The sequence below is a fragment of the Mchenga conophoros genome, linkage group LG18, assembly GCF_057382185.1.
Source record: "Mchenga conophoros isolate Kocher_MC1m ecotype Shallow Benthic linkage group LG18, M_conophoros_male_GT1.1, whole genome shotgun sequence".
NCBI classification, from domain to species: domain Eukaryota; kingdom Metazoa; phylum Chordata; class Actinopteri; order Cichliformes; family Cichlidae; genus Mchenga; species Mchenga conophoros.
Genome location: NC_140543.1, coordinates 27,937,298 through 27,962,799, shown reverse-complemented (window position 1 = coordinate 27,962,799; position 25,502 = coordinate 27,937,298). Strand labels below are relative to the sequence as shown.

Below are 25,502 nucleotides of genomic sequence, written 5' to 3'. Positions count from 1 at the left end.
ACTCTGGCTCGTGCCAGTTCAACTGGTTTCACTAAATGTGCTGGTATGTATTACAGGAGAAAGACAGATAGCATCTAACAGGCAAGGCATCAGCATTCTGTTCCAATTAAAGCTTTAAGAGTTTTTCACTGCAAGGCGGCTGTGGTGAATGGAAGTGTCACTTATTAAGTCTCACATCTTTCAGCAGGAAGTATGACACAACAGAGTGAGTGGTTTGAACAGGAAACAGCATTATCTGTTAAGATTTAAAAGCAACAATGTGCAGTGTTAAAAGGAGACGCACTGTCTTTCAGGGAGAAACATTATGTCAATATTTTTGACTACTGAGCCACCATAAATTATTAGGTGGCAAGTGCTAAAATAAGCTCAGATGAGCAAGCATCACTGCCACGATCAACTTTAAGCTATAAAAAATACCGACAGTAAAAGATAAAAGCAAGTCAGTTATGTGGATCTCACCACTAGCCTGTAGTAAGGCAATAATGTAAGCTAAAGTCAATAAAGCACTCCTCCTTCCAAAGCAAAAGCACTGCCCTCTGCCCTGTAAAGGCTGGGAAATAAAAAGCTTCATTATACACTGCAATTCAAAGCAGCTCAGTGTAACAATAGAAAAGTAGCTTCAGGGGTAAAGACTGACCTCACGTTTTAGCCCATGTATTCATGTTAATGCAGAAATGCAAAACTACATTGGAAGTAAATTCATGATGTAATTAAAATGTGTTTATTAACAGTTTTGCACGATAACATAAACCAAAAGAAGCCACACATGCATGAATATGTAAACCTGCATATAAAGTGAAATAACCAATGAGCAAAACAACAACAATATAACATAAAAAGATTATTACAGCACGGTGCATTACCACTGTATTTATCCACAGAGTGTCACTGCATGCGCAAAGTAAGAATTAAAAGAAGTCTTGATGTAATTTAGAGGAGGCTCCCAGTTTATATGAAATTTACTAGCAGAGCCATTTAGAAAACATCTAGCTCTGTTCTAATTATGACCTTTTTTTTTTTGAGTGCATGTCAGATTTATTGTGTATGAGACAGAGGAGCCTTGCAATAAGATTACATGTCTTTCTATAAGAGAGAAACAGGGAATAACCTTCTTCACATGGGCGGGGAGCATGAAGCTATTTACAGCTCTACCAAAAATGGCGATTGAGGGTGATGGGAGGAAATGTTATGGCCAAGCTTGTGGCATGCATACAGCCTCCTTTGATCTTAAGTGGGCTGAACAAGGGAAAAAAAACCTGTCTGCCACTGTAAAGACGTTTAACTACATATTTAGTCATATTTAATATTAAAAAGTGCAATTTCAACAGTGCATCTCAGTTTTTCTGCACGATGAAGAAATGCTGTAAATGAAAGAAATCTGTCAGCACAAATCAATAAATGAGTAAAATTGCAGAAAAAATTCTGTTAGCTCATTGCCCAGGTGAGTAATTCACATTCATTCACAAAAAACGGAAACAGGAACTTCTCTGTGTTTTAAACATCTTTATTCACCTATTGATTAATTACTTTGGTGCAGTATGAATGGCGGTGGAGGAGGTCTTAATCAGTAACATCCATTGGATTGGATGACTGCCCCCCCCCGGGCGCTATGTTTGACACCCATGGTGTACAGAACCATGAGTGGACTGAATGATGGACGTGTGAAGAACATGTGAATGATTAGAGCTGAGGATTGTTTACATCTGTGTTTGAAGATATTCTAGTCAAGTTTGCTCTCAAGAAGCAGCAACTGTGTATTAATTCAAATTGTGTAAGTACACATCTTGGGGATATGGAAGATTAGTGACAGAGCTAATATGAACCATAATTAAGAACTTTACAAAGTATTACAAAATGTGCCTTGATAGATATAGGAACAAACAGCAAAACTCAGTCTATTTTATTTAAATATTTATTATGTGTGAGCAGGCTATACACAAATAAGATGAACTTATTTTAAATAATTCTAAATGAATCAGTGGTGTGAGTTTCTTGGTCGATTGCTTTTTTTTCTGTTTTCTGTTTGTTTGTGGGGGGGGGGGGGGGGGTTTAAGATAATGAATTTCGCAGCTTTCACTGAACCAGTTTGCACACAAAGATTTTTACAGGTACATTTTAATGATTTTTGTAGGTTAGGTGTAGTGAACTAGCAGAGCATGAACGCTGCCTGCATTTGATAAGAGACTTGTAACAGAGATAGATTATAGGAAGAAGTTTTAAATGAGGACCGGTTTCTTAACCTAGTCACACAACTTCATACAAAGGCAACTAAGAGTGCTGAATAAATCTAAATGTATGTAATTTGATTAAAATAAAATAAAATTGTAAGATTAAAAAGGCAAGATATATGTGACAGTCATTTTGCAGTTTTATCTTTCTTTTAAATGTGAACGAATATTCGTTTAGGATTTTATGTGCTGCTGTCTGTCACTATAGAGGCTTGTTAATATTAATTAGCTATTACCGACAGGAATTTCAAAGTTTTGAAAAGGCGTTGTTTCCTGCCACGTAATGACGCATGCGCATCAGTTCGCTTGTCGTTTGGCGACGTGTACCCGGTGAGTGGAAGTACTAAGGATTCTTAACTCGCTGGGTAACAAGCGGCCTTAAACCAAACTAAAAAGGCCTTAAAAGAGCAAAAGTATGGGTGGTTCGCAGAGTGTGGAGATACCGGGAGGAGGCTCCGAGGGATACCACGTCCTCCGGGTGAGTTTGTAGCTTCTATAGCCTGCTCTTAGCTCTTAGCTTAGCCTCCGGTCTGAGGCGAAGAATTCCCGGTTGTATGTGTTGACTTGAGGCCGGGGATGACTGCCGGGGCCTCCAGTCCAGCAAACCATCACGTCTGGGAAATGTGTAGTTTAAAGCTGTGTCAACCCAACACGCATCTTTAATCACGGTGTCTGTGTATGCCTGCTGCTCAGCTAGTTAAATATGCTTGCTGAAAGCAAAGAAACCTTAGGGCTAGTTGATGCTACGTCGCTAATTTGAATGACAGCTGCCAAGCTAGTTTTAGTAATAGACCCGTTATCAGACACTTATCTTGTGCACAGGGCTTTTTACCCTGTTTACATATGCTTAGCCTTTGATTAATCGACCAGTGAGCTAAAATGAGCATTTAGTATTTGTCGTCCAGTAGTGGTAACAGTGATATCAAAATAGCAAACACAGAGGCTAGACTTGATAGCATGAGTGTAGGATGAGTAGGATTGACCCCCATCCTGATTATGGTTTTCACACAGTGGTATTTATATACAGGGTAACTCAGATCAAAGGCTGATTTGACGTCTTTGTATCCTAGAAGTTGCTCATTTGTAAGCCAGTTGAGTCATGACTAGTTTGCATGTTGATCAGCGCGATTTATTTGGAGGAAACTTGAATTTCAATAAAGCATCACAGCCTAGCAGCTGAGGATATCCCTCATTTTCATACAGGTTCAAGAGAATTCGCCTGGGCACCGGGCAGGGCTGGAGCCTTTCTTTGACTTCATCGTCTCCATCAACAACACCAGACTGGTGAGAAAATGCAGCACTTGCAGCTGGCAGGATGAAATAAGAGCCTTATGGAAGGCTACAGTTCACCGTTGCCCCTTTCTCTACTTATGTTTGTTTCATTTTCTGCAGAACAAGGACAACGACACGTTAAAGGACTTGTTGAAAGCCCATGTCGAGAAACCAGTGAAGATGCTAGTTTACTCCTCAAAGACTCTGGAGCTGCGGGAGGCCATGGTGACCCCCAGCAACCTGTGGGGGGGTCAGGGCTTGCTCGGTGTCTCCATTCGCTTCTGCAGCTTTGAGGGAGCCAATGAGAACGTGTGGCATGTCCTGGTAGGTAGCCACAAAGGTTGTGTGTTGCATCATCTCCGTCTGTGTGATACAGCAGTAATTTTTCTATGTCTAATAGGAAGTGGAGCCTAATTCCCCAGCAGCCCTTGCTGGCTTGCGGCCACACACTGACTATATAATTGGAGCCGATACTGTTATGAATGAGGTTGGTTACCCATACTTATCTTGGTTCTTGCTGCTTTCACTCAATGTTACTAGTTCCTGAAGATTTACCTTCTTGTCCTCCTGTTTCTGCAGTCCGAGGACCTCTTTTCTCTAATAGAGAGCCACGAGGGGAAGGGCCTGAAACTGTATGTGTACAACACAGACACTGACAACTGCAGAGAGGTTGTTATTACACCTAACACTGCCTGGGGAGGAGAGGGCAGGTAATACACAGACTCCTGTTGGAATTTGTGTATTTTCAAAATAAGCGTCCTATTTATTTGCATCTGACATGATTAAAAATGGAAATGCATAAATATTATCAGCCAAGTAAGGTCAGCTATTTTTATTAATGATGATGTCCTTGAACAAATGAGCCAAAATGAGAGTAAATAAAAAGGCCGATTTAAATCTCTTTTTAAAACATGAGCATAAAGGTGGTAAATTAAAGGTCTCAGACCAGGTGGATGTCAAATGATTTTCACTGGGGAACACTTTAGATTCTCAGTGTTCTTTTCCCCTTCTCTAGCCTTGGCTGTGGGATCGGCTATGGATACCTCCACAGGATTCCCACCCGGCCGTTTGAGGAGGGGAAGAAGATCAGTTTCCCTGGAACTTCTTCCAGTGAGCCTGTCAGTCCACTGAAAGACGGATTTACTGAGGTCAGAATGTACACATTTATTTAAAAAACAGGGCAGTTTAAAGCTGCTTAAGTATGACTCTGTTGAAACTTTTTGTACCTGTGTCTTGGAGTTTGTGGGGCTATAAATCGATACCCACTATCAATCGCTTAAATTACTTGGTCTATGTGCAGGTACGGCATTGGAAGGGTTTGAGTGTTTGTTTTCATTTAGCATGCACACAGCCTGTTGGAGAGAACAGTTATGTTTTTCAATAGATTCAATGAAAATGTCTACCTTCTGCAGGTGCAACTTTCAGCAGTCACCCCTCCTCCTGCTGCACCTGCAGTTCCCTCTGGCCTTGAAGGGTCACTGTCTGCCCTGTCAATCAGCTCCTCAGCCCCACCCACCATGCCCAGCGAGCTGCAGACAGGTATGTCTGCACTTTCACTCACAGACGTTTGTTAAATCCACCAGTTTTAAGTTTGATACACGGCAGGAATATTCTCATCTAATGTTTAATGTCTCTCTTCTTCCAATTCAGGTTTGCCTACAGTCCCTCTTCTGCCCACCTCCACTAACCCCTCACTCACCCCTCTGCCTCCGCTGAATCCTGCCACTGCCGGCTTGAACCCAGCCACCACGCTACCAGGTGATTTCAGCAAGGTTCACACCCTTCCTCAATAAAGACACAAGTCTTTGTGTACACATTACACACATTCAGTGAACATATTCATGTTGACGTTTCCCACACTCAGAATGACTTTCCTTTACAAAGCCTCATCAACTACCCCCTGCCCTTTCTTCTCCCCTGAGCCTTCTTTTTTTTGCTCACATCAGTGGCAATGGTGCTTTGTTATTTCTTTTGTTTTTTTAGTTGTGATTTGTGCCTAGTTTTACCTTTTAGAGTGGTTTACTGCATTAAAGCTGCACGCATTCTGAAGAGCAGTGTACATAAGACTGAGGAAGTCTAAGAACATGAATGATTATGGTGGTTGTGTGGATGTGTTTGCATTTCTAGGTCTGATACCCCTCCCAGGTAGCTTAACAGCGCTCCCTAACCTTCCCAACCTGCCAGTCCTAGATCTCAGTGGTGTGTCACTAGCAGGCGGCAGCACCTTACAGCCACCAGCAGGGATGACAGGTGGGTAATGAAGACTTTACTCCAGTCTTTGCTTTTAAGCTTATGGAATAAAGGATCAGTTTAGTTTTTGAAAATGAAATATTATTTAATTACTACCAAACCAGGGAAGAAGTCTTGTGGGTAAACTGCTTCAAGTCTGTTCAGTGAGCAAAACGCACTGTTGCATTTAGGCAGCTGAGTGTGATCAGGAGATGGTTTGTAGTCAGATCGTGATGGTAAAAACATGTTCATGCCAGCGTGTGTTGTGACCCTTTATTTCTCCAAATCTCTACAGAGCAGCTAAAAAGAAGGTGAAGTGAAAATGTTCTGTGTTTGAAAAGTTAACTTGAGTTTAAAAAAAAAAAAAAACTAACATGAAGGAGGCACCTCAGTTATCCTCTCTTATCTGTCTTCAACAGTCCCATCTCTGGCTCCACTCCCACCCCTGAACCTTTCAAACCTGGCCACGTTGCCTCCTCTGCCCACCATGCTGCCCTCCCAGCTGCCTCCTGTCCTCTCTCAGGGTTTGACTCCCATGTTGCCAACTTCCACTGCCGCCCCTCCAGCTTCAGTTACTGTCACAGCAGCACACATGATTAATCCAGCCACCGAAGCCACAGCCCCCACAGAGGCAGGATCCACGAGCACCACGGAATCTCCAGCACCTACGGAAACAACACTAACGTCGTCATAACGTGGGAAATATGACTCCACTTCCCGTCAAACTTAAACACACCTGGTTTGGCTTATCCTTCCATCTGTCATTCTCCGTGTTTTCTATTTATTTGGCTAAGAGTGAACAGACGCATCAGTTCAGACACAGAGGTCAGCATGCTCACGGGCAAGGAAGCTTGTGTGGATGCAGAGAACGGAAAGCGCCTGTAGACTGGTCTGACTGCTGTGTCTGTATTCCCTGATGGCCATAACGCAGAGGAACTGTTAGCACTGCAGCTTGCCTAAGCTACTGCTTGCGGAAGATGAAGTCTACTCATTCATTTGTAGTTTACTTTTCACTTCTGCAGTTAGACAAGGCAAAGACCTCTGAGATTTCCGCCTTTCTTGTATGGAAAACCTCTCTGTTTAAGTTTTATATAACAATTTATGTTAATGGATCTGGATGATAAACAGTTTATTGAATTGCTAACATAATAAAGATAAAAACCGGGATTACAGCTGGAAGTAAGATGTTAAATGAATTAGTCCAGTCCAGAATGGAACTCACCATACTGGAAGAAATCAGACCATAAACCCAAGAAAAGAAATGTTTGTGCTGCTGAATAAACAAGTAAACAAATCCTGAGTGTGATCAACCAACAATTTCCTGTATCTTTTTTTTTCTTATTAGTTAATAGAACCACCAGTCAGTAGATTAATTTGAGTCATATGTATTCATTTTTTGTTGCTGTATGTCTCCACCCAATGAATGAATCTGCATTATTTTGCACCACCTTTGTGTTTTAAAATTTATTCCCCTTGTGTGTCTCCTTGTATATCCAAAATCTGTACTTCATACCATCTCAACAACACCGAGAACAGTGAGAGCCCGAAGGCCGTGCCAGAGGATACAGAGGTTTACAGAAACACGAGCTACTGAGTAGAGTGTGCACTTGCTGCTGGATACATTAAACTTGTGAGAGGTTTTTAATGCAGAGCATATCTCCTGGCATGGTCTGAGTGGAGTGGCAGAGCTGCAGTATGGCCACAAGGTGTCACTGTAACAGAACTTTCTGAGAATATCTGCAGTATGTACAGGGCACGCAATAAAGCCAAATTAATTTTAACAGCTGCCTTTGTGTGTCAATTTATGTTGTGCAATGTTTGTTGCTACTAGTGAAAGCTACTTTGCACTTTCAATGTCCCAGATAGACAAAAACAACATGATGAAGATGGCCAAAAAGAAAATACAAGAACAAACAAGGTATTATGGAAAACTGGTGCAGCAGGGCTTGTGTATGGGAAGCTAGAAGATTCAATATTCTGCATCTAAGCAGCATTTCAGAAACCCACAGAATAAATATTTGGGGAACAAAAGAAATTTACATCTGCCTAATAATTCAGTTGTAAAGCAAACATATACGAGGTGCTAAAGATTGCAGTCACCAGAAAACATGTCTTTCAAAATTTGATACACTTTTTCATAATTTTTAGACAACACCACATCGAAACAGTTTTCACATCATACACACAACCTGGAAAAAAACAAACAAAAAAAACACTACTTCTAGTTCATCACACACCTCATCAGAAAATAAAAAATGTGAAGTCTGCTCAGCCTTGTGTGGTCGTGTCACAGTGATCAAACAGTCTTTTTCATATTTCAAAAATGTGAAACATCTGTATACAGTAAACATTAAAGATTCTCCTATTAACACTGTACTCTTTAATAGCAGAAAACGTTATGGTGACCGCTGGGAATCTGATGTGATTGGGTTGTACTTTTTATCCCACTTTTCTCATTTTCATTTGAAAAACAAGACAAAAGCACGGTCCTTCCAGAAGCAAGTCTTACCACTCAGCAACTGTTCTGAAACACCTCTGGACAGTTATGTTGAAGCATGACTTAAATTAGCTTTAATTCAGTTATGGAGACATAAAAACAGAACATTTTTAACAGAGCTCATCGGCAGACCAACATCATCAGGCTATACCAGCTGTTTGCTGATCTATCTGTATCGCCCTTTATAAGCATTTAAAAGTGAAAAGATAAAAAGAAAGGTGTTGATGTTGCACAGTTTGTTCAGTGCAACTGGTATCAGTGTTAAAACTGTATAAGTTGGGCTCTAGTATTAAATCCCCAATCAAAATGCTTAAAAACAAAACACACACAGACACACAAAACTTGCTAATTGCATCAAAATGAAGTGTTAAAAACCTTTTCCACCTTTTTCAAACATCTACTGGTTCAAAATGTTCCTGTAAATTCTTCAAATAGCACCTCTCCTTCTGATAATATACATGTTGAATATGCATTGCATTGCTGGTCTCATAAGACTGCAATCTCATTTGTTTACACATTTTACAGTCTTGTGCAACGTAATTATAAGAATTAAATTTAAAACATCTTTACTAGAGCAATGCATGTGTCTTATAAGACTTGCAAACACTTGGTATTGGGAGGGGAAATGGAAAATTCTTCTAAATGAAAACACGTCTGTGAAAAAAATGGATACATCAACAAGTTACATTTCTGCTGAAATTTTTTAAAAACATCTATAAAACATCCCTCCTCTTAAGTTCTTGATGTTGATCTTCAATTCGCCTTTGAGTCTGTGCGTTCTGATCCAGCTCATACCATCACACCATGAGCCACAAGTGTGAGCAACCTTGATTCATGTGAAAGGAAGAAAAGAAAACATCCGTACTGTAAAAATATTTTGATTCTGCCACCTGTGGTTTCTGTTGTGTATCACAAGTACAAAATGTGTTGCAGTGAGTAAGAATGTGGTTAGTTTTGCAAAAGGAGCACATGAGCTTGGGGAATTGTAAGTAAACAGAGGATAATTATTAAAGGCTTTGCTAAAAGAGAGACTGACTGAATAAATAGGCTCAGGCTACAACATTTCCTATAGATAATGAGAAATTTGTGTTTGAGAAATGCAGAAAAAAGCTTTAATAAAAGCCTGAAAGTGAACAAAAACTCCAAATGTGTGAAAATAATGGCAAAAAAACAAAGTGAATTGAACTTCCTCCAGGTCCTTAATTAGGGGGAAATGACATCAGTGGTTATAGACGCTGCAGATGTATGTATACTGGTATAATACTCATACCTAAAATACTTATATTTTTAATATATATAAGCAATCACATACCCTATTCTTATGTGTAGTGATTACTAAAAACCTATTTTTGGCATTTAAAAGCGACTGTAGTTAGAAGTGACAGTAATTGTGGAGTGGAAAAGAGATCCTGCACATGCTTGAAACTTACCGAGCTGGAGGTTTATAAAAGGCAACGATACACAAACAGAGCTAATAAATCTGATGAAGGACAGCATGTTCTGTCTTTGTGGATACACACACTTTTTAGTTCTGTATGTTCAGTTTTATGCACCTCCCCCACTGATGCTGGGCGCCAAGATTAACCTAAGACATTCTCTAATTAACCTTGTAAAATTCAAACTGATGGCCTTCAAAATAAATTGTATGAATAAAATATCCATATTACTACAATCCTTTCTTCCCTCCATACCTTTTAACCACATTCAGGTGAGATTGTAATTGCACACTGTAACACAAGCCTGCTACAGCATTAAAATACACTCACCGGCCACTGTGTCGGGTACCCCATGTCACCTGCTTCTTTATCGGTTTTCTGCATTTTATCGGGGGGGAATCATATTTGATAACTCCAAAATCTTGTATTGTCCTACAATTGAACTGTAGGATTGAAATTTTGAAACAAAACTGAATTGTCAGAGGTCAGAGGATAATGGACAGGCTGCTTTGTGCCGATGAGGAAGTCAGATAACCACAGGTATGCAGAGAAGCGTCTTTAAGCACACAAAACACAAAACCCGGAGGCAGATGAGCTACAGCAGAAGAAGAACACACCAGGTGTCACTCCTGTCAGCTAAGAACAGGAAACTAAAACTTCACACGTGGCTTACCAAAACTGTGAAGCAGAAAACTGCAAACACACTGCCCAGTCAGAAGAGCCTTGATTTCTGTTGAGACGTTCGGATGATAGGCTCTCAATTTGGCATAAAAAACATGAACGCATGGGTCCATCCTGCCTTGTACCAGCAGTTCGGACTCAGTATCGACTGCTGAGTCGATACTTGCCTGTATATCATTACTGACCATGTTCATCCCTTTTATTACCAGTGTATCCATCGTGCCTGTATAACACACGTCGCAAAACTCAATCATCTCAAACTGGTTTCTTGAACATGACAAGCTCGCTGTCAGCAGATCTCAATCTGTTTGGGATGTGGTGGAACAGGACATCGTCATCTTGGATTTCAGCCAATAAATCTGCTGCAGCTGTGATGTCATCATGTTAATGTGGACCAGAATCTCTGAGGAATGTTTCCAGCACCTTGTCAAATCCATGCCACAAAGACTTAGTGTAACTAATGAAGTGACTACCAAGTTTTTATATCTATCTATCTATCTATCTATCTATCTATCTATCTATCTATAGCTACGCATAAACATAAATATCGCACTTTCTTTGGCAATTACCACATGGGTGTTATCGCCTTCCTCCAGTCTCCATCTTGTTGCACTTCCACCAAAGTTACATAACCCTCCACAGGAAATATGGGTCGCACAGCAGGAACTAGTTCTTGTCAGGCAATCTTTTAACGACGAAGCCTAGCATCAGATTCCAAACATGATATGGCTTTTACTTTACTAATGGATGTATTTCTATTAAAACATGTTTTGCTGTGTGTACCTGATATTTCACACCGTTCTGTTCAGCAGATGAAAACAGAGGGCGGTGTGTTTGTTTCTTTTATTAAACTTGAAACTTGTTATTCCACTTCCTCACTTGCTTTCACTTTCACACAAGCCATGGGAGCTCCTCTCCTGCACTTTAATGCTCTTGTAATGTTTCTGAATTGATGTTGAGTTTCTCTGTTTGTTTTTTACCCATATGACAGCTAACATTTCAACAATCAATTCAGGATAAATGTTTAAATTAAAGCATTATTTTTTATCAATCCCCTTATCACTTGCGGCACATAAAATTCTTACCAATCCGGGATCCACGTTGCCTACATTTGTGAGGGCTTAAAAGGCACAAAACCATACAGGTAAGTGTTTTATTTAGACAATGACAACATTTGGATATATCCACTCAAACTCTAGCCGCAGTAAATCTTGCTGCAACCGCAGCCAACCTGGAGCGTGCACACTTCTGCTGGCATGAACATTTCTCACTACACAGCGCACTGGGCCTTTGCTCTATAGGTCTGTCGGACTTTTACATCAAAATAATCAAAAAAAGTTTTGTGGGTGGGAAATAGACCAAAAAAAACAAAAACACAGAGGCTGAATGTTGGTGGCAGAAGAATGTGTTGCATTCCCTTGAACAGCACAGCGGGCGTCTTATTTTATAAGAACAAACAAAAAAATCCTCTTAACACAGTTCAAGTATGCACATATGCGAGGTGAAAATCATTCACAGACGTGTTACAAACTAAAAGCGACACTTATAGCAGCAAACTGAGAACAGCTTTCAGGAGGAGATACAAATTAAATGGAGCTAAGTGGTAGCAAGGAAAAGCCTCAATATTATTGATCTGCTAATGATTGACGTCTCCTGCACGCGAAATCTACAACCAATTCTGCGTCCTGATGACAGCAACAGCTGATCCAGCCCCCCGCCCCCTCTTCTTCAGGAGAGCTGGCGGGCGGGTGGGGGGTACAACATGACGGATTTTTTTACCTGAACAAAAAACGATTAAGACAGATTCACAGATCCACTTCCTGTAGACCTCAATTATGTTGTAAAGCAACAAAAAGGAGGATAAAAAAAAAAAAAAAGTAAATGGAAGTGAAATTTGATGAAGCGGGAATAAAGCCCACATTGCAGTGCTAAAAGCCAGCTAGGAGACCAGATGAAGGTAATCTGGATTGGAAACGCAAACTGAATCCAGAAATATGTAATTTTTTTCCTTTTTTTTTTTGTTTTTAAACATCAAGTCTGATAAAGGTTACGTGGTCACTTCAGAGTCCTCGTCTCAGATCACTTTTTAAGTTAATCCCTGTGGGGTGCAGATAGGAGGCTACAGGTAAAGTCATTCGGGCGTCTCATTAAAATGAATTGCAGGTCGCCTCAAACACCGGTGCCTCCTCTGCGTGTCCGTTAACCCCCATCTTCTGACCCCTGCTGGTCAGCGCCCTCATTAGCATCGAGACTGTAACTGCAGCGTTATGTTGACGTGAGTTTTAGCCACCTCATGAGGTGTTTTATTACGTGCGTGTGTCTACATGTAGATGTATATAGAGCTACGAGAAGGGAGCAGGTCATTTAATGTCTTTTAAGGAGTTAATTCCTTAAACAAATCCTCTAGATTCATCGTCGTCGTCTGCTTTCCGCTCTTCTCCCCATCTATTCCTTCGCTTTATGCTCCGTCTCCTCTCTCACGTAATTGAGTTCAAGAGCATGATCAGCCTTTACTTCCTCTCATTTTTCCATCTTTTCTCCTGTTCTGTTGCTAATGTATCCATTTTAGCAACAGCTCAGGTGGAGAAAAAGAAAAAACAAAGATCCACATCTACTAATCGATGAACATTCCTGCCTCAAGACTGGCCAGACGGTCCCATCAGAATGTTAGTCAGTAGGTGGGAAGAGATGAGGCGGAGGGCTGCAGAGAGCCGGAGGAGTTTGAGCGTCTCATGTGAGGGAGGAGGTAGGTGTCCGAGCACAGCTGGTGAACGTCGTACCTATCCTCCTTGCGATAGGCCAGACAGCGGCGGATAAACGCCTGCAGAGCACAAAAGAGCACAAATTAAAATGATAGGAGACATATGCTACTCTACCTTTTGTTACTGTTTGCCACTAATTTAGATCCTATTTATGAAAAGGCAATATTATCAGCTGCTTCTCCAGTAAGTCTCTCACAGGTGAACTGCGGGTGGCTGGGTATTCTTATTCTGCTTTTAACATTTCTCCACCAGCTATAGGCTCTCATTTGAGTGTCACTCCAGCTTGCAGCAAATTTTCAGGCCAGAACACAGACTACTGTCAGCTACTTCAGCTCTGAAATTTGTAGTCGGAGTCTAGTGTAGGACGAGATCCTCTCTGGAGAAACAGCTGAATGATATCAGGGTAGGAAACAAGACGTGATAAAGGAAGGGGCGTAGCTAGCAGCTAGCTAAAGAAATACTAAAATGAATCATGTGTGTCTGGCTGTCCCACCCAACTAAAGTCGAGGAATAGGAAACTACTGGTTGCAGCTGACTCAGATGAACGAACATGTGTCAACGTGTCGCTGGACTGCCAAACTAAATCTCTGTTAATTATTAACACATTAGTGTGCAGCTGTAGCCAAAACTGCAACACAAGTCTCACCCTGCTTACGCTTAAAAAAAGAAAAAATCATCTTGAAATGTGAGAAACTAAAACCAGTGAACTTTTCTGATTTCTTTCACACCACAGACAAATAGGTCATTACATTTGTGTTAAAATAATATAGAAGTTTATCTCTTCAACTACACAAGGTTTGCCTCAATTTAATATCTCTAAATTTCGCCAGATGTGATTATTTACTGATGGACTGTTTCATGTCACTTTGGGTTTTACAGGATTTTGCATTACTGTCAAACAGCAGATCCATTTGTCAGGTATTGAATTACCTGCGCCCAAAACAGACGTCCCAGCATGGTTATTAAATCTATGGATATTCCTTTTAGATGGGTGTAAAATATAGAAGATTTTATCCACAGCGCCCTCTATTAACTCACCATTAAGATGCTATGTGGTTAAAGGTCATTAGGAGATGCCATTTACAGGCTACTTTTCAGTCCCGAGTTTCAGCTTTATTGCATTAATGTTGAAATATTGCATCACTATGAACATAATGTTCGTGCAATTTGAGATATCGAGCAACAGGAGTAAAACTAAGCGCAAGCAGCATCCATTTTATAGCAGCTGTATCAATAAAGGTGACGTAAATGCCCTCGTGTGTCTGTAAACGTGTCTGTGTGTGCGTTACCTTTGCCTCTGTGCTGGCCTGTGGTTTCGCTGGGAACTGGACCTCTGTGGCTTTGAGGATGGTGTTTTCCTGGAGGATGTCCTGCTGTGACTGATTGTGACCAAACGGCTGTAAAAACAAAACACAAGATTCAAATTCAAAATGTTCATGTCACTTCATCTGACATTGGATGTTGTGGTGCATGGTGTTACGATGCGGCACCTTGCGTCCATAGAGGCACTGGAAGAAGATCACTCCCACAGACCAGACATCCACCTTGTTGGAGATCTTAGGTGGTTCCTTCCCCACCACAAAGCACTCTGGAGGAAGGTACCTAAATACAAGATTAAGCAAACAGATTTTTAAAAAAAGGACATCGGCTATCAGATTAGAACTATATGACATTATCTTTAAAAAACTGAATTGAGCTGCTTCCATACGCGGGCAGGTCGGTAGAGGTGTGATCTCTCCTGGCACAATCTACACACGCAGACATACCACAACTACACACTTGCATACAGAGCACCAGCTGTTCGACAAGAGGCCAAAATTTGGGGCTTTGTGCATTTTTTTTGTGCTGCAAATTTATTTATAAATAAAACTATACGCTCTGACTTACAGAGGACTAAAAGTGCTAAAATGAATTTTCAATTTGTCTCATTAATCTCGACCAAACCAATTTGCTCAGGAAGACAAAACAGTAAAATCAATAAGACATCACTAGTCAGTTAGAACATAGGATAATTATATAACCATTCACTGAGTGGTGAGGGTCAACAGGGGTTTTGAAAATTGTGTGCCTGGAGCAGGCTTTCCTTAGTGGGTGGGTACGATGCATTTTGATCATTCGGTCAGTTAATAGCTGGCTTTCGCAATGCATTCTGGGATACCTGATGGTCCACATCACCACTCCCATCAGTCCATTATTTGAGACATATGCAAGGTAACCAATCAGACGTTGACGAGCTGTAGCGACAGTTTAAACGATTTCATGCTGCACTGCAGCACACGAATCAGGAAATAATTACAGTGAAATACTTCAATGTTTTTAGATAATAAACAAATATTTTCAATAATTATTGATAAATTTATTTATGATCTATTTATTTCCTTACTTTCAATTGAAATTCATTTCTGACACATTTACATAAATAAATACATCTGTGAATAATTATTTCGGCACTTTTAGCCCTCCACTGTTTCCTTCTATGCGATAGCATGCTGCATGTGACATCTTTGTTATTGTTCTTCTCATGTGGGTAAGTTCAGGACTGTAACCTGTGCAGATCCATACTTGACTCTATACCTACCATATTTCAGTCACAATTCACCGTACAGCTTATTAGTAGCGCAGAGACACAATTTATACACGACATACGCCCACAGATTTAGTGCGCTGTCTCTTTCAGGTAATCTGCAATCATGGGTTTAACCTGTCTGTCAGTCTGGGAAGAGTATTAGTGTGTGTGTGTGTGTGTGTCTGTGTGTCTGTGTGTGTGTGTGTGTTACCAGTAGGTGCCCGCTCCCTGTGATGTGAGATCCATGCCGTCAACACCATAGTTGTCATCGTCCATTATCTTGGACAGGCCAAAGTCTGTGATTTTGATTTCTCCACATGCTGTACCATCCACCAGCAAGATGTTACCTAATTGCCACAAACGCAGGAGATTCAGTAAGTGTTTAACAATCAGATATCCTGCTTTAACAGTGAAACACTAAAAATCGTTAGAGGAACAACAATTGACTTTGATTTCATGTCAAACAGGAGACTAACCAGGTTTCAGGTCGTAGTGGATGATGGGGGGTTTGATTTCATTGAGGTAGCGCAACGCGCTGACAATTTGCATGACAATGGAGCGTGCCTCTTTCTCTGACATTAGCTTGTTTTGTTTCAGGTAGAAGTCCAGGTCATTTCCTTCACAGAACTCTAACACCGTGCAGAACCTAACAAAGACACATGCACATGGTTACATACAGAGGAAAACAAACAAAAAAAACAACAACAAAAAAACCCGATGAACAAACAAGACGAGAACAGTCTTTGCAACTTCAGCTTGTCATCAGTTTAGTGATCCTTAAGTAGCTAGATACACTGATTAACCAGTATACCTTTCTCTCAGGAGATGGAAAGCCTAGAGGCTAAGAAGAGATATTTCCTTCCCCCATATGTAGGTCAGAGGTCAGGGTCAGGACTTTGTGCTATTTAATGAGACCGATCTCAGTTTCCAGCCATGTAAGCGAGCTGCTTAGTTATCCAAGGAACACTTTGCAAAGTCGGTACAATATGAGCAAGAGTAACCTCAGAAATATTTAAACTGTCTTTCTGGACAAACATATAATGCCCTCATTTAGGTATGTGAGACTGGCTGCCACTTCCTTTAAGCACCCTCCGAGTCTGGGTGACTACAGCTCATGTGCTGAGTTAACACCCACAGACAGAAGTTAAACCTTCAAAAAATAACATCCATTGTCAGAGCACGTTAACACTGAATCATACATTCCACTGTGATTTTCTAATCTGATACCACCCTGAACTGGAGCCTCGAGGCACAACACAAACAATTCATGCATTATTTGAATATTTACTGGGTTTGGTCTTTGAGAAGCTTCAACACTAACTAGTGTGCACCATGCTGGTTTACAGCCATTAGAAAAAAAAGTTTTTAACACAGTGCTAAGAGAGGCGCATCCTGAGGATATGTGAACCCAGCAGGGCAGCAGCTGGCAGATGTCACAGGTCACTCACGTGTCAGTATCCAGGGAAAAATAGTCATACAGTTTGACTATTCTGGGATGGTCCAGCTGCTTGTGTATCCGGTACTCCCTGCATGCATGCCTAGAAGGGAAAATGTGTCAAAACAGCATGTGTAAATAGGGAAACATGTTGTCTTTGTGGACCTCAATTATTTTGTGTCTGTGGATGAGACCTACTTGTGGTAGTTCTCCTTTTTCTCCTCTCTCCAGTTCTTGTTGAGCTGGTGGATTTTAACAGCAGCATAGCGCTGCTCAAACAGGTCAAAGGCCTGCACGTGAAAGGAAAGCACACTCAGACATTTTGTCTGTAAACATACATACGCCCAAAGAGAAAACAGGAAAAGCGCAGTCCTTCCACAAAGACAATACCTTATAGACTTCACTGAAGCCGCCCCTGCCCAGCAGGTGCAACAGAAGGTACCTCTCATTCAGGGTGGGATGGTCTTTAAATCTGAGTGAGAAAGATGCTTAGTGAGCAAAAAAAATTAACACAGCATAAAAAAATACTAACCATTCATACATTCAGGATGTGTGAAGTTTCTATTACATCATCTGCCTTGTGATACAGCAAGTTTCGGTGCCAATGAATGAGGAATTAACCTAATGAGTACACAGCTGCTCAAGGCAATCACCAACTTCTTTGTGATTTATATTCATTATGTGACCACTTGATGATTTTATTACACATTAATTTTGTTTTCATTCATCGGCTCTACTAAATGACCACTGTGGAAAATAATACTAACGCTCATCCACAGTCACGTCTTAACTGTCAGTAAACAAGATCCTTCAGCGGGGTTGCCGAGTACACTTACGCTGAGCTGTCCTCGTTGTTTATCCTCTTCAGCTCTCTGATATGAAGGTTCCTCACCCTCTCCAACCGCTCCAGCTCTGCTTGGATCTCTGCCTCCTCCTGGACAACCATGAAATTCAAACATTTTACAGTTTAAAAGCGTTTCACTCATAGTTATGGTCAAATTCTGCTTTTAGCAGAATTTTAACAATGTTTTCACAAACAGTTGGTTTATTAGCTGATGCTTTTTTTCCTTTTTTTTTAACACTCACCTTCTTCAGATGTCCAAGGCGGAGCTTAAAGATTTCCTCCTGCTCGTGGTACTCAGCGAGGGTCAGTCTGCCAAAACACATAGAAATCGAATTTTCCTAATTCCAAATGACACCACTGCTAACCACGGCTTTCAGTAACTTTAAAAAAATAAATATTCAAAAGTGAAAGTTAAAACTACCCATAGAAAACAATGAAGAGAAGTTTAGTATCATTCTCACAGACAGCATATACTTATTTCATTGTACTCACAGCTGGGGCAAGGAGGGTTTCAGGAAGGGGTCAGAATCGTTGCCGTTAACCACCTTTGTTTTGCGCTGCTTGGGCTCAGATGCGGAGGCCACAGAGAGGGAGGGAGCTGCAGGGTTTGGAGGCTTCCTCTTTGCCAGCAGCTTCCTTTGGCGCTCTATGTCCTCTCTCTGCTGGTTGATGCCCTCCTGCTGCCTGTGTAGAAAGAAAGGCACAAACAAGAAATGGATCATACGGCAAACACTAAGGCTGGATATAGACAACTCATCGCTGTTTATATTCTTGGCTGTGAAGTGAAGCTTGCACAGAAAAATCACTTGTGAAAAAAATGGGTTTTTTTCCACAAAGAATCCAAACACAGTCAACTATAAATAATAGTTGACTGTGTTTGATTTAAAAACAAAACAAAAAACAACACATCACTTGATCAGGTTCTGGAATGCGTATCCGTCAGTCCACTGCTCTGTGTAGGATGCTCCGTGTCTGACGGTGGTGAAGTGGCCGAGACGGAGGCGATCCTGCATGCTCTTCTCGCGACATGACTGCTTCTCCTGAGTGCTCTGTGGGCAAAAACAAAAAACACAACAAAAACAGGCAGGCACACAGTTAGAACAATGGCTCTGTTGTTGAAGTATCTTAGCTGAGGCTTGATACGGTTTTCAATTCAAGCTAAGGACTCTAGCAAAATATTCCAGTGATGAACCCTGATCAATTACCATGCAGACTAAAAGCAACGTTTAAATATTATGAAACAACACAACTCTGAACTAAGAGAGGTTGTTTAAACACCAAGTCCTTCCACCACTGTGATACTACATTTATCTCAGTGGAATCCAAATGAGAACAAGTGGCTGGTGAAGATGTTCAAAAACCTACCAACCGAAACACGCTTTTCTTTCTCTCAGCAGCTGTACAACCACAGCAAAGCTAAAACACCAGAGAACACTGGACTAAGAAATGTATTTTTCTTTAATGTCGTCACCTTTGCAAACAATAAGCTTCACGTTTACTCAGTAAACATTAGCTAATACATGGTAACACACTCCTGCATCATCTCCTCTTTCACATGTTAAAGAGAAACGATCAGCTTTAAATGTAGCATGTTGTTTTTTAGCCAAATGTATGTATGTGTATGAAAACACACCTTTTCTATGAGCAGCTTCTTGCTCATGGTGATGCACTTGTTGAGTCTCTCCTTGTATTTCTCCAGGAGTTTTTGCTGTTCATCAATCTGCCGTCGCAGGTCACAGTTAGCCTGTTAAAAAACAAAACAAAGAGGAACACAATGAAAGACTGTTTACATGTAATATAAACCTAGTGTGATTTTGAAAATCTTGGTCCACTACAATCATGCCTACTTGCCAATCAATCAACTGGACATGGCAACAAAAACCTTGACATATGGTCTAGATTATTTAAAATGATGCTAGCCAGCCAGACCAACAAGTTTAGTTTGGATCCATCTTCATGTAAACACTCAGTCAACATAAATGTTTTACAAGTCAGAGCCAGGCACTAAAGGCACTTCCTCTCCTTTGAAAGTAACCCTGAAGATTAAAGCATACTGGCCAACTGACTGATATGGAGACTACAGCCCCATGCGATCTGAACAGCCGTCCATCCTTCATCAACTGCTGATCAACACGGAGATCTAACTCACCCTGAGCAGGTCATCTATTCGCCCTTCTTTCTTTTCCAGGTCCAAACTTTTGTTGCTCTCCAGGGCAGCGAGTTTTAGGCCCGTCAGTTCAGTCTAAAAAAAGCCAAATAAACAGACACCAGTAAGAGACGACAACTGCCTGAATAAAAATTTAAAAAGAAGCAGAAGAAGAAGAAGGAAAAGGAAAAAAGCCTCATCATGTCAGTGTGTAATTCTTACCTGGACACATTTGCTTGAGGAAGCTTTGAGATTGTGCTCTCCAAAGCACAGACTAGTAGGTGAGGAGCTATTCTGCCGGATCTACGCACACAAAAGTTTTGTTATAAATATTAAATTTACAGACGTTTACTTGTACACAATGCCAATAATCGATCGAGTAAGTCTGATCCCTGAGCAAGACTTTTAGAGGACACATGCTTATTTGCAGCATCATATTGTTTTCTTAAAGTGTACTAGAGTAGCTTTGGAGAATTCACAGTGCTAAATAATCCTTATTTGGCTGACACTCGACTTTGGTGAAGCCCCAGTTCATCCCTCAAATACTCACGATGGAGCCTGGGGCAGAGTGTGAGTTCTGCGGAGAGCGGCGAACTGATGGGAGACCTCTGACTGGACTGGAACCATTTCCACCCTGGAACTTTGAACAGAGGATAAACTTAAGACTTAAGAAAGAGATTCGAAATGATAAGAAGAAAGAGCAGTTTTTGTAATACTCACATCAAAATAGTCACTGATCTTGGGCCCACGTGTCGAGGTCTTTCCTGCAAAAACAGAACAAAACAGTTCAAATTCAATGTCAGCCATCAATAACCCCCCCCGAATCATGCTGCTTTAACGCAGACATCCACCATACCTTGACTACTCTCTGAATAGGTATCAGCTTTCCTTTTTCTCCCTCTGGACGACTCAGAGTGCTTCTTCTCCGGAGTCTGTAAATAGATATGAAACAAAAAAGAAAAGCATGAATCCCCTGTGTTTTATCTAACAAGGCAGGATCTTGTGGTGGTGTTCAGCAGGAAAGAGCAGCAGGAAGGAAGAGTACATACTGAGTAGGCAGGAGAGCTCCCTCTTTTCAAATCAGAGTTCTAGAAAGAGAAAAGAGGGAGAGGTGGAGGTAGCAGGAGAGGCAGAAAAGAAAGAGTGGGCAGTGCAAGGAAAACACTGACAATATGGCTATGCTTATAAGCACATATTACTGTGCATCTCTTTATTAAGTGGTGTAATATGCTCTGACTGTATGTGAGTTTCACCTCTGACTCTTTGTCACTAGATGATCCCAGACTTCCATAGCTGTGGTTAGAGGATTCATTAGCCAGACCCTATTCAGAGCAAGAATTCAAACACAGAGAACAAGAGAACAGTCAGCACAAGTCAGCTATTCAAGTTCTATAATGATCACTAAACGTAAACAGCAGTAAAACAAAAGCTGAAGGCAGGCGACGCGGCTGGCTCATCTGACAGGAATCTAGTCTCTGCAGTCCTAAGGTGTGTCACTTGGATCTCTTCCAAATCATGAACATTTCCAGGAACTATGACCTCCTTTTTAGGAAAACAGGAACTTTTTTGCCTGCTTTTCCACTAGCAGGAACACGTGTTTGATTTTTACTTCTGGGATTGTGACGTAGCGCTTTTTGGCAACTTCTGATCATGGTGGGAGTTAGCCATTGCTGCTTTAACTTCCGTAAAGCATGTTTTCTACAGCTAGCAAGTACCAATTGTCAACTAGATTGGATTGGCAGTTTTTTTCCCCTTACACACTCAAGCTAATTTCTCATGTAGCTCCTACAGTAGGGAAAAACAAAGGCATTTACAGCTCTGTAACGAGTCAAGAAACAAAGACACACAAAGGGAAATTTTCTGAAGAAGTTTTTGTGCACTAGCTAACTGTTTTTGAGCGAGACATATGAAAATGGAGGCTTTATTTATTTATCTCTTCTTCTGTACTGTGTTACCTTAGCACCGCCGCTCATGCTCCCAGTGCTGCCTCCCGTGTTGCCGCTGACAGCTCCTGTAAACCTGGCCTCCAGCAGCTCCTGTCTCCTGGGGTCCAGGCTGTGCAGCTCCTCCATTGGGCCTGGAATGACGACAAAAGCACAATACAGTGAGACGCTTATATTATCACCCATAATCGTGCTATACAGAATTAGAGCAGAACACACTGCTGTGAAAAAAAAAAGAATAAAAATACCCAAAAGGAATAAAAACGAGCGCAGGAAAATACATAAGCCGACAGTATCAGGGATGGGATGAGGAAAAATTAGAAGGAGAATAAAAATAGAAAAATGCATTTCATTCGACTGGGAAGGAGGCAGCCCTTCAAAAGACGTGTTTGCAATATATATGCTGGAAATTACAGCAGCTGAGTGACACTGTAAGTACAAACAGAAAGCATGGAGGTCATTTTACACCTAGAGAAATGGGACGAGAACAGACCGCGCTGGCTTGAGTCTGCCAACACAAAAATTGTCAGCTGGCCCATCTACAGTATTGTTTCTTTAAAAGTTAGCCTGTCACACATCCTCATTGCACTGTCCTCAAGCAGTTTAACATTTCAGGATTTCAGTACTTCTGAACATTTGCAGATGGAGGAAAAATAACAAGTTGCTACATCACTCAAAAAAGAAGCAGACGGCAGCAGTGTGTCTAATTGAAATGCTACACGTGTGCATCAGTTCTCCTCACCCTGTTGAGTATATATATATATATATATATATATATATATATATATATATATATATATATATATATATATATATATATATATATATCTCACACACGCTCAGTCAGACTGGGCCTAGAACAACCAGTTTCCCAAGTGAGAGGAAGGCTGGTCTTCATACTCCCTGCTGTATGCTGCAAGTGTTTGTTTCCTTATTGGACATTTCCTGGCTGTCATCTTTACACAGCTTCTGGCACAGGGGCAAGCCTTAAAAGGCATAATGGACATTATGAAACCTTTGTGCAGTCAAACTGGGAGCACAACAAAATATCAATAGTGTGTAGGGTTATTTTAGGACAGACAACATTTGGGTTAAGTGATCTATAAAGCTAGACCTTCGTGTTGGGAGAATTATTTTGTCTATTTGGACATTATTGTTATTGGTCTTGCGTAAAAAAAATATTTTAATAAAAAAAATAGTCTTGAACACGTATCCTATATCGGTATGGTACCTATTACGCATATTTTGATACGCATATTCGGACTAACTTCGTAACATCGTCGCTGTCTCAGTAATTTTCCTCTGCCCTATAACTAATGGCCTTAGCTGGAAGAGTCTAAACGATTGCTGATATTTGCCCAGTTTTGTCACATTACATCCAGCAACTCCGAGTCACTAGTAAATAACATCACGTCAACAACATAGCAAAAGACGTGGAACAACAAATGCGCCCAAACTGGTTTAAAAAAGTGCAACCCACGGCCTGTTTGGCAGTTCAAAGTAGCGGGGTCATGCATTACAGCGCATTAATGGATGCATGCATAGCTGCGTTGTTTAATATTCCACTAGAAGCTGTTGACAGGATGTTACAAACTGCTACAAAAACACTGTTTTCGGATCGACGGCGATCGAGTGACAAGAGATCACGAAACATGACAGCGAAACAAAACGAAACAACAAGCTAGCACTGCCTTTGTGCAAACACGATAGCCCGTTGCTACTTAGACTGGCCATCAACTGAACTGACAGCTGACATTTGGCTTCCAATTCACGGCATCACTGAACTTGACATCCATTTTTTTTACTTGAACAAACGCTAGCTCGACACGGCCAAAATAATCCACTTCTCGGGGGGGAAAGAACGCACTTTGGGGAGAATGCGAGCGGGTCGTGCACTTGGGTGAGCTGGTGTACCTTCCTTGCTCTTTGCGGTCGCCGTTATTTGTGGTTGAGAAATCGTTGGGGACGAGGAGAGCTGCGACCAAGATGGCGTCGCCTCCAAACTTCCACCACCACTTCCACTGTTACTTTGGACACTCATGAAGCCACTTTACCGCCGTGAGGAGCCAGCGTACACACTGCCGTTCGCGGAAATCCCGAACTCGCGTTCATGGTTCTTGACACCTGCCGTCGCCAAACGGGCCGGTAAACGTGAGTAACTCCGTGGCTGTCGGAGTCGCTAGACGTCTCGCATTTTGTGCTCCGTGCGGGTCCTGCGGAGGAGCGGCTTCTTTCGAGACTCGTTGAAACCGATCCAACGTAACCTTTGCATGATGACCGCACGCGCGCCTGTCAGCATCCAGTTCGCGAGCGGAGCTTTGATTCTGGTAGGCGAGGCTATCGCGAGGCTCGCGCGCGCCTAGCTGCGCGGTGGGGGGATGGCGTGACACCGAAACAGACACTGATCTGGGATCATTTTACCCTCCTCCAAAGTAGCCCGAGGTTCACCGGAAGGCGCTGCTCAGCGTCGACCTGAGAACAGCTCCTTGTTTTGGTGAAAACAACAAGCACCCAAAAAAAAATGGCCGAAAGTTCGTGTCTGCTTAGATAGAAGGAAGGGAAAGATAAACGCGCAGTAGGCTTTATGTACACACATAGTCATACAAACTGACTTTATGTTCGTAGATATGCGCACTACTGTAAGTAGTACGTACAGTGTGCCAGTTTAATTTGGCAGCAGGGAGTGAGCGTGTGGGTCTGTGTGATGACTGAGTAAATGTGTTACAGTAGGCAGGGCTGTGGTCTTGATATACTGTTGTTTCAGTCTTGAACTAAAAGTTGCGGGGAGGAGGAGGGAAGGAAGGTATGGGGGGGTGCAGGTGGTGGGAGGATAGTGATGTGGTCTGGGCTATAAGGTCTTTTGTTCCAAAATTGGTGCAGTGCATCAAAATGCCTTTGCTGTGTTGTAAGGCAGCACACACACACAAAACTCTCTAACATTTAACTGTCTGGCCTACATCTCCCTCGGATTCCTGTCTAATACATTTATGTAACCTCGACATGTGCAGCTGGGAGTCAACGACTGTGCGGGGAAGCTTCCTAATCCCTAATATTTTTAGTGTTTTTAATCTTACGGGTTCAGATAAACATTCAAAGTGATAGTAAACACACCGCAAAACGGATTTTGTGTCTGTCAAACCCAGCTTCCCCTTGCAGTCATATTGCATCAGGCAACAGACGGAGCCACAAATGATCATACTGCACCTCATATGCACCTGCCCATGGTAACCTGATTTTTTTTTTGTCACATGGTTTCCATGGTAACAGAGCAATCGTCTTGACAGGCAATCAGGAGGTTGTATAAGCAGTGTACTACATTACGCTACACTATGTATGTACACACACACACACACACAGAGTCACTCAGCCGTTATGATGTAATTCCAGGTATGAAACTGGAGTTGTGTTATGAGGAAAGGGCTGACGGCAAGCTGATATTCAAGAAGCAGCCACGACATTCCAG

General features: G+C 41.5%; 2 protein-coding genes across 4 annotated transcripts; one reads left to right on the top strand and one right to left on the bottom strand.

The window, feature by feature from the left end:
* The first annotated feature begins 2,519 nt into the window (after window positions 1-2,519).
* Window positions 2,520-7,173, top strand: LOC146554056 (Golgi reassembly-stacking protein 2-like). The gene is made up of 10 exons (XM_085253329.1): window positions 2,520-2,706; window positions 3,432-3,512; window positions 3,621-3,824; window positions 3,901-3,987; window positions 4,080-4,210; window positions 4,516-4,648; window positions 4,913-5,039; window positions 5,151-5,258; window positions 5,628-5,750; window positions 6,149-7,173. The coding sequence occupies exons 1-10, from the start codon at window positions 2,644-2,646 to the stop codon at window positions 6,421-6,423; spliced, it is 1,332 nt and encodes a 443-aa protein (XP_085109455.1). The 5' UTR covers window positions 2,520-2,643; the 3' UTR covers window positions 6,424-7,173.
* Window positions 7,174-11,482: 4,309 nt separating this feature from the next.
* Window positions 11,483-24,428, bottom strand: LOC146554055 (serine/threonine-protein kinase tousled-like 1-B). 3 transcript variants are annotated; one of them, XM_085253327.1, is made up of 22 exons: window positions 23,954-24,428; window positions 22,052-22,173; window positions 21,350-21,418; window positions 21,146-21,184; window positions 20,953-21,028; window positions 20,817-20,860; window positions 20,647-20,730; window positions 20,319-20,399; window positions 20,100-20,192; window positions 19,584-19,694; window positions 18,863-18,999; window positions 18,443-18,634; window positions 18,193-18,259; window positions 17,943-18,040; window positions 17,497-17,578; window positions 17,305-17,396; window positions 17,120-17,209; window positions 16,148-16,317; window positions 15,883-16,018; window positions 14,596-14,707; window positions 14,395-14,502; window positions 11,483-13,164 (listed from the first exon to the last, which is right to left on the bottom strand). In XM_085253327.1, exons 1-22 carry the CDS (start codon window positions 24,078-24,080, stop codon window positions 13,015-13,017), a joined length of 2,280 nt encoding a protein of 759 aa, XP_085109453.1. In that variant the 5' UTR covers window positions 24,081-24,428; the 3' UTR covers window positions 11,483-13,014. The 3 variants fall into 3 exon arrangements, with proteins under 3 accessions (XP_085109453.1, XP_085109452.1, XP_085109454.1); XM_085253326.1 differs by having other exon boundaries at window positions 20,647-20,736; window positions 23,954-24,426; XM_085253328.1 differs by lacking the exon at window positions 21,146-21,184 and having other exon boundaries at window positions 20,647-20,736; window positions 23,954-24,426.
* Window positions 24,429-25,502: the final 1,074 nt, after the last annotated feature.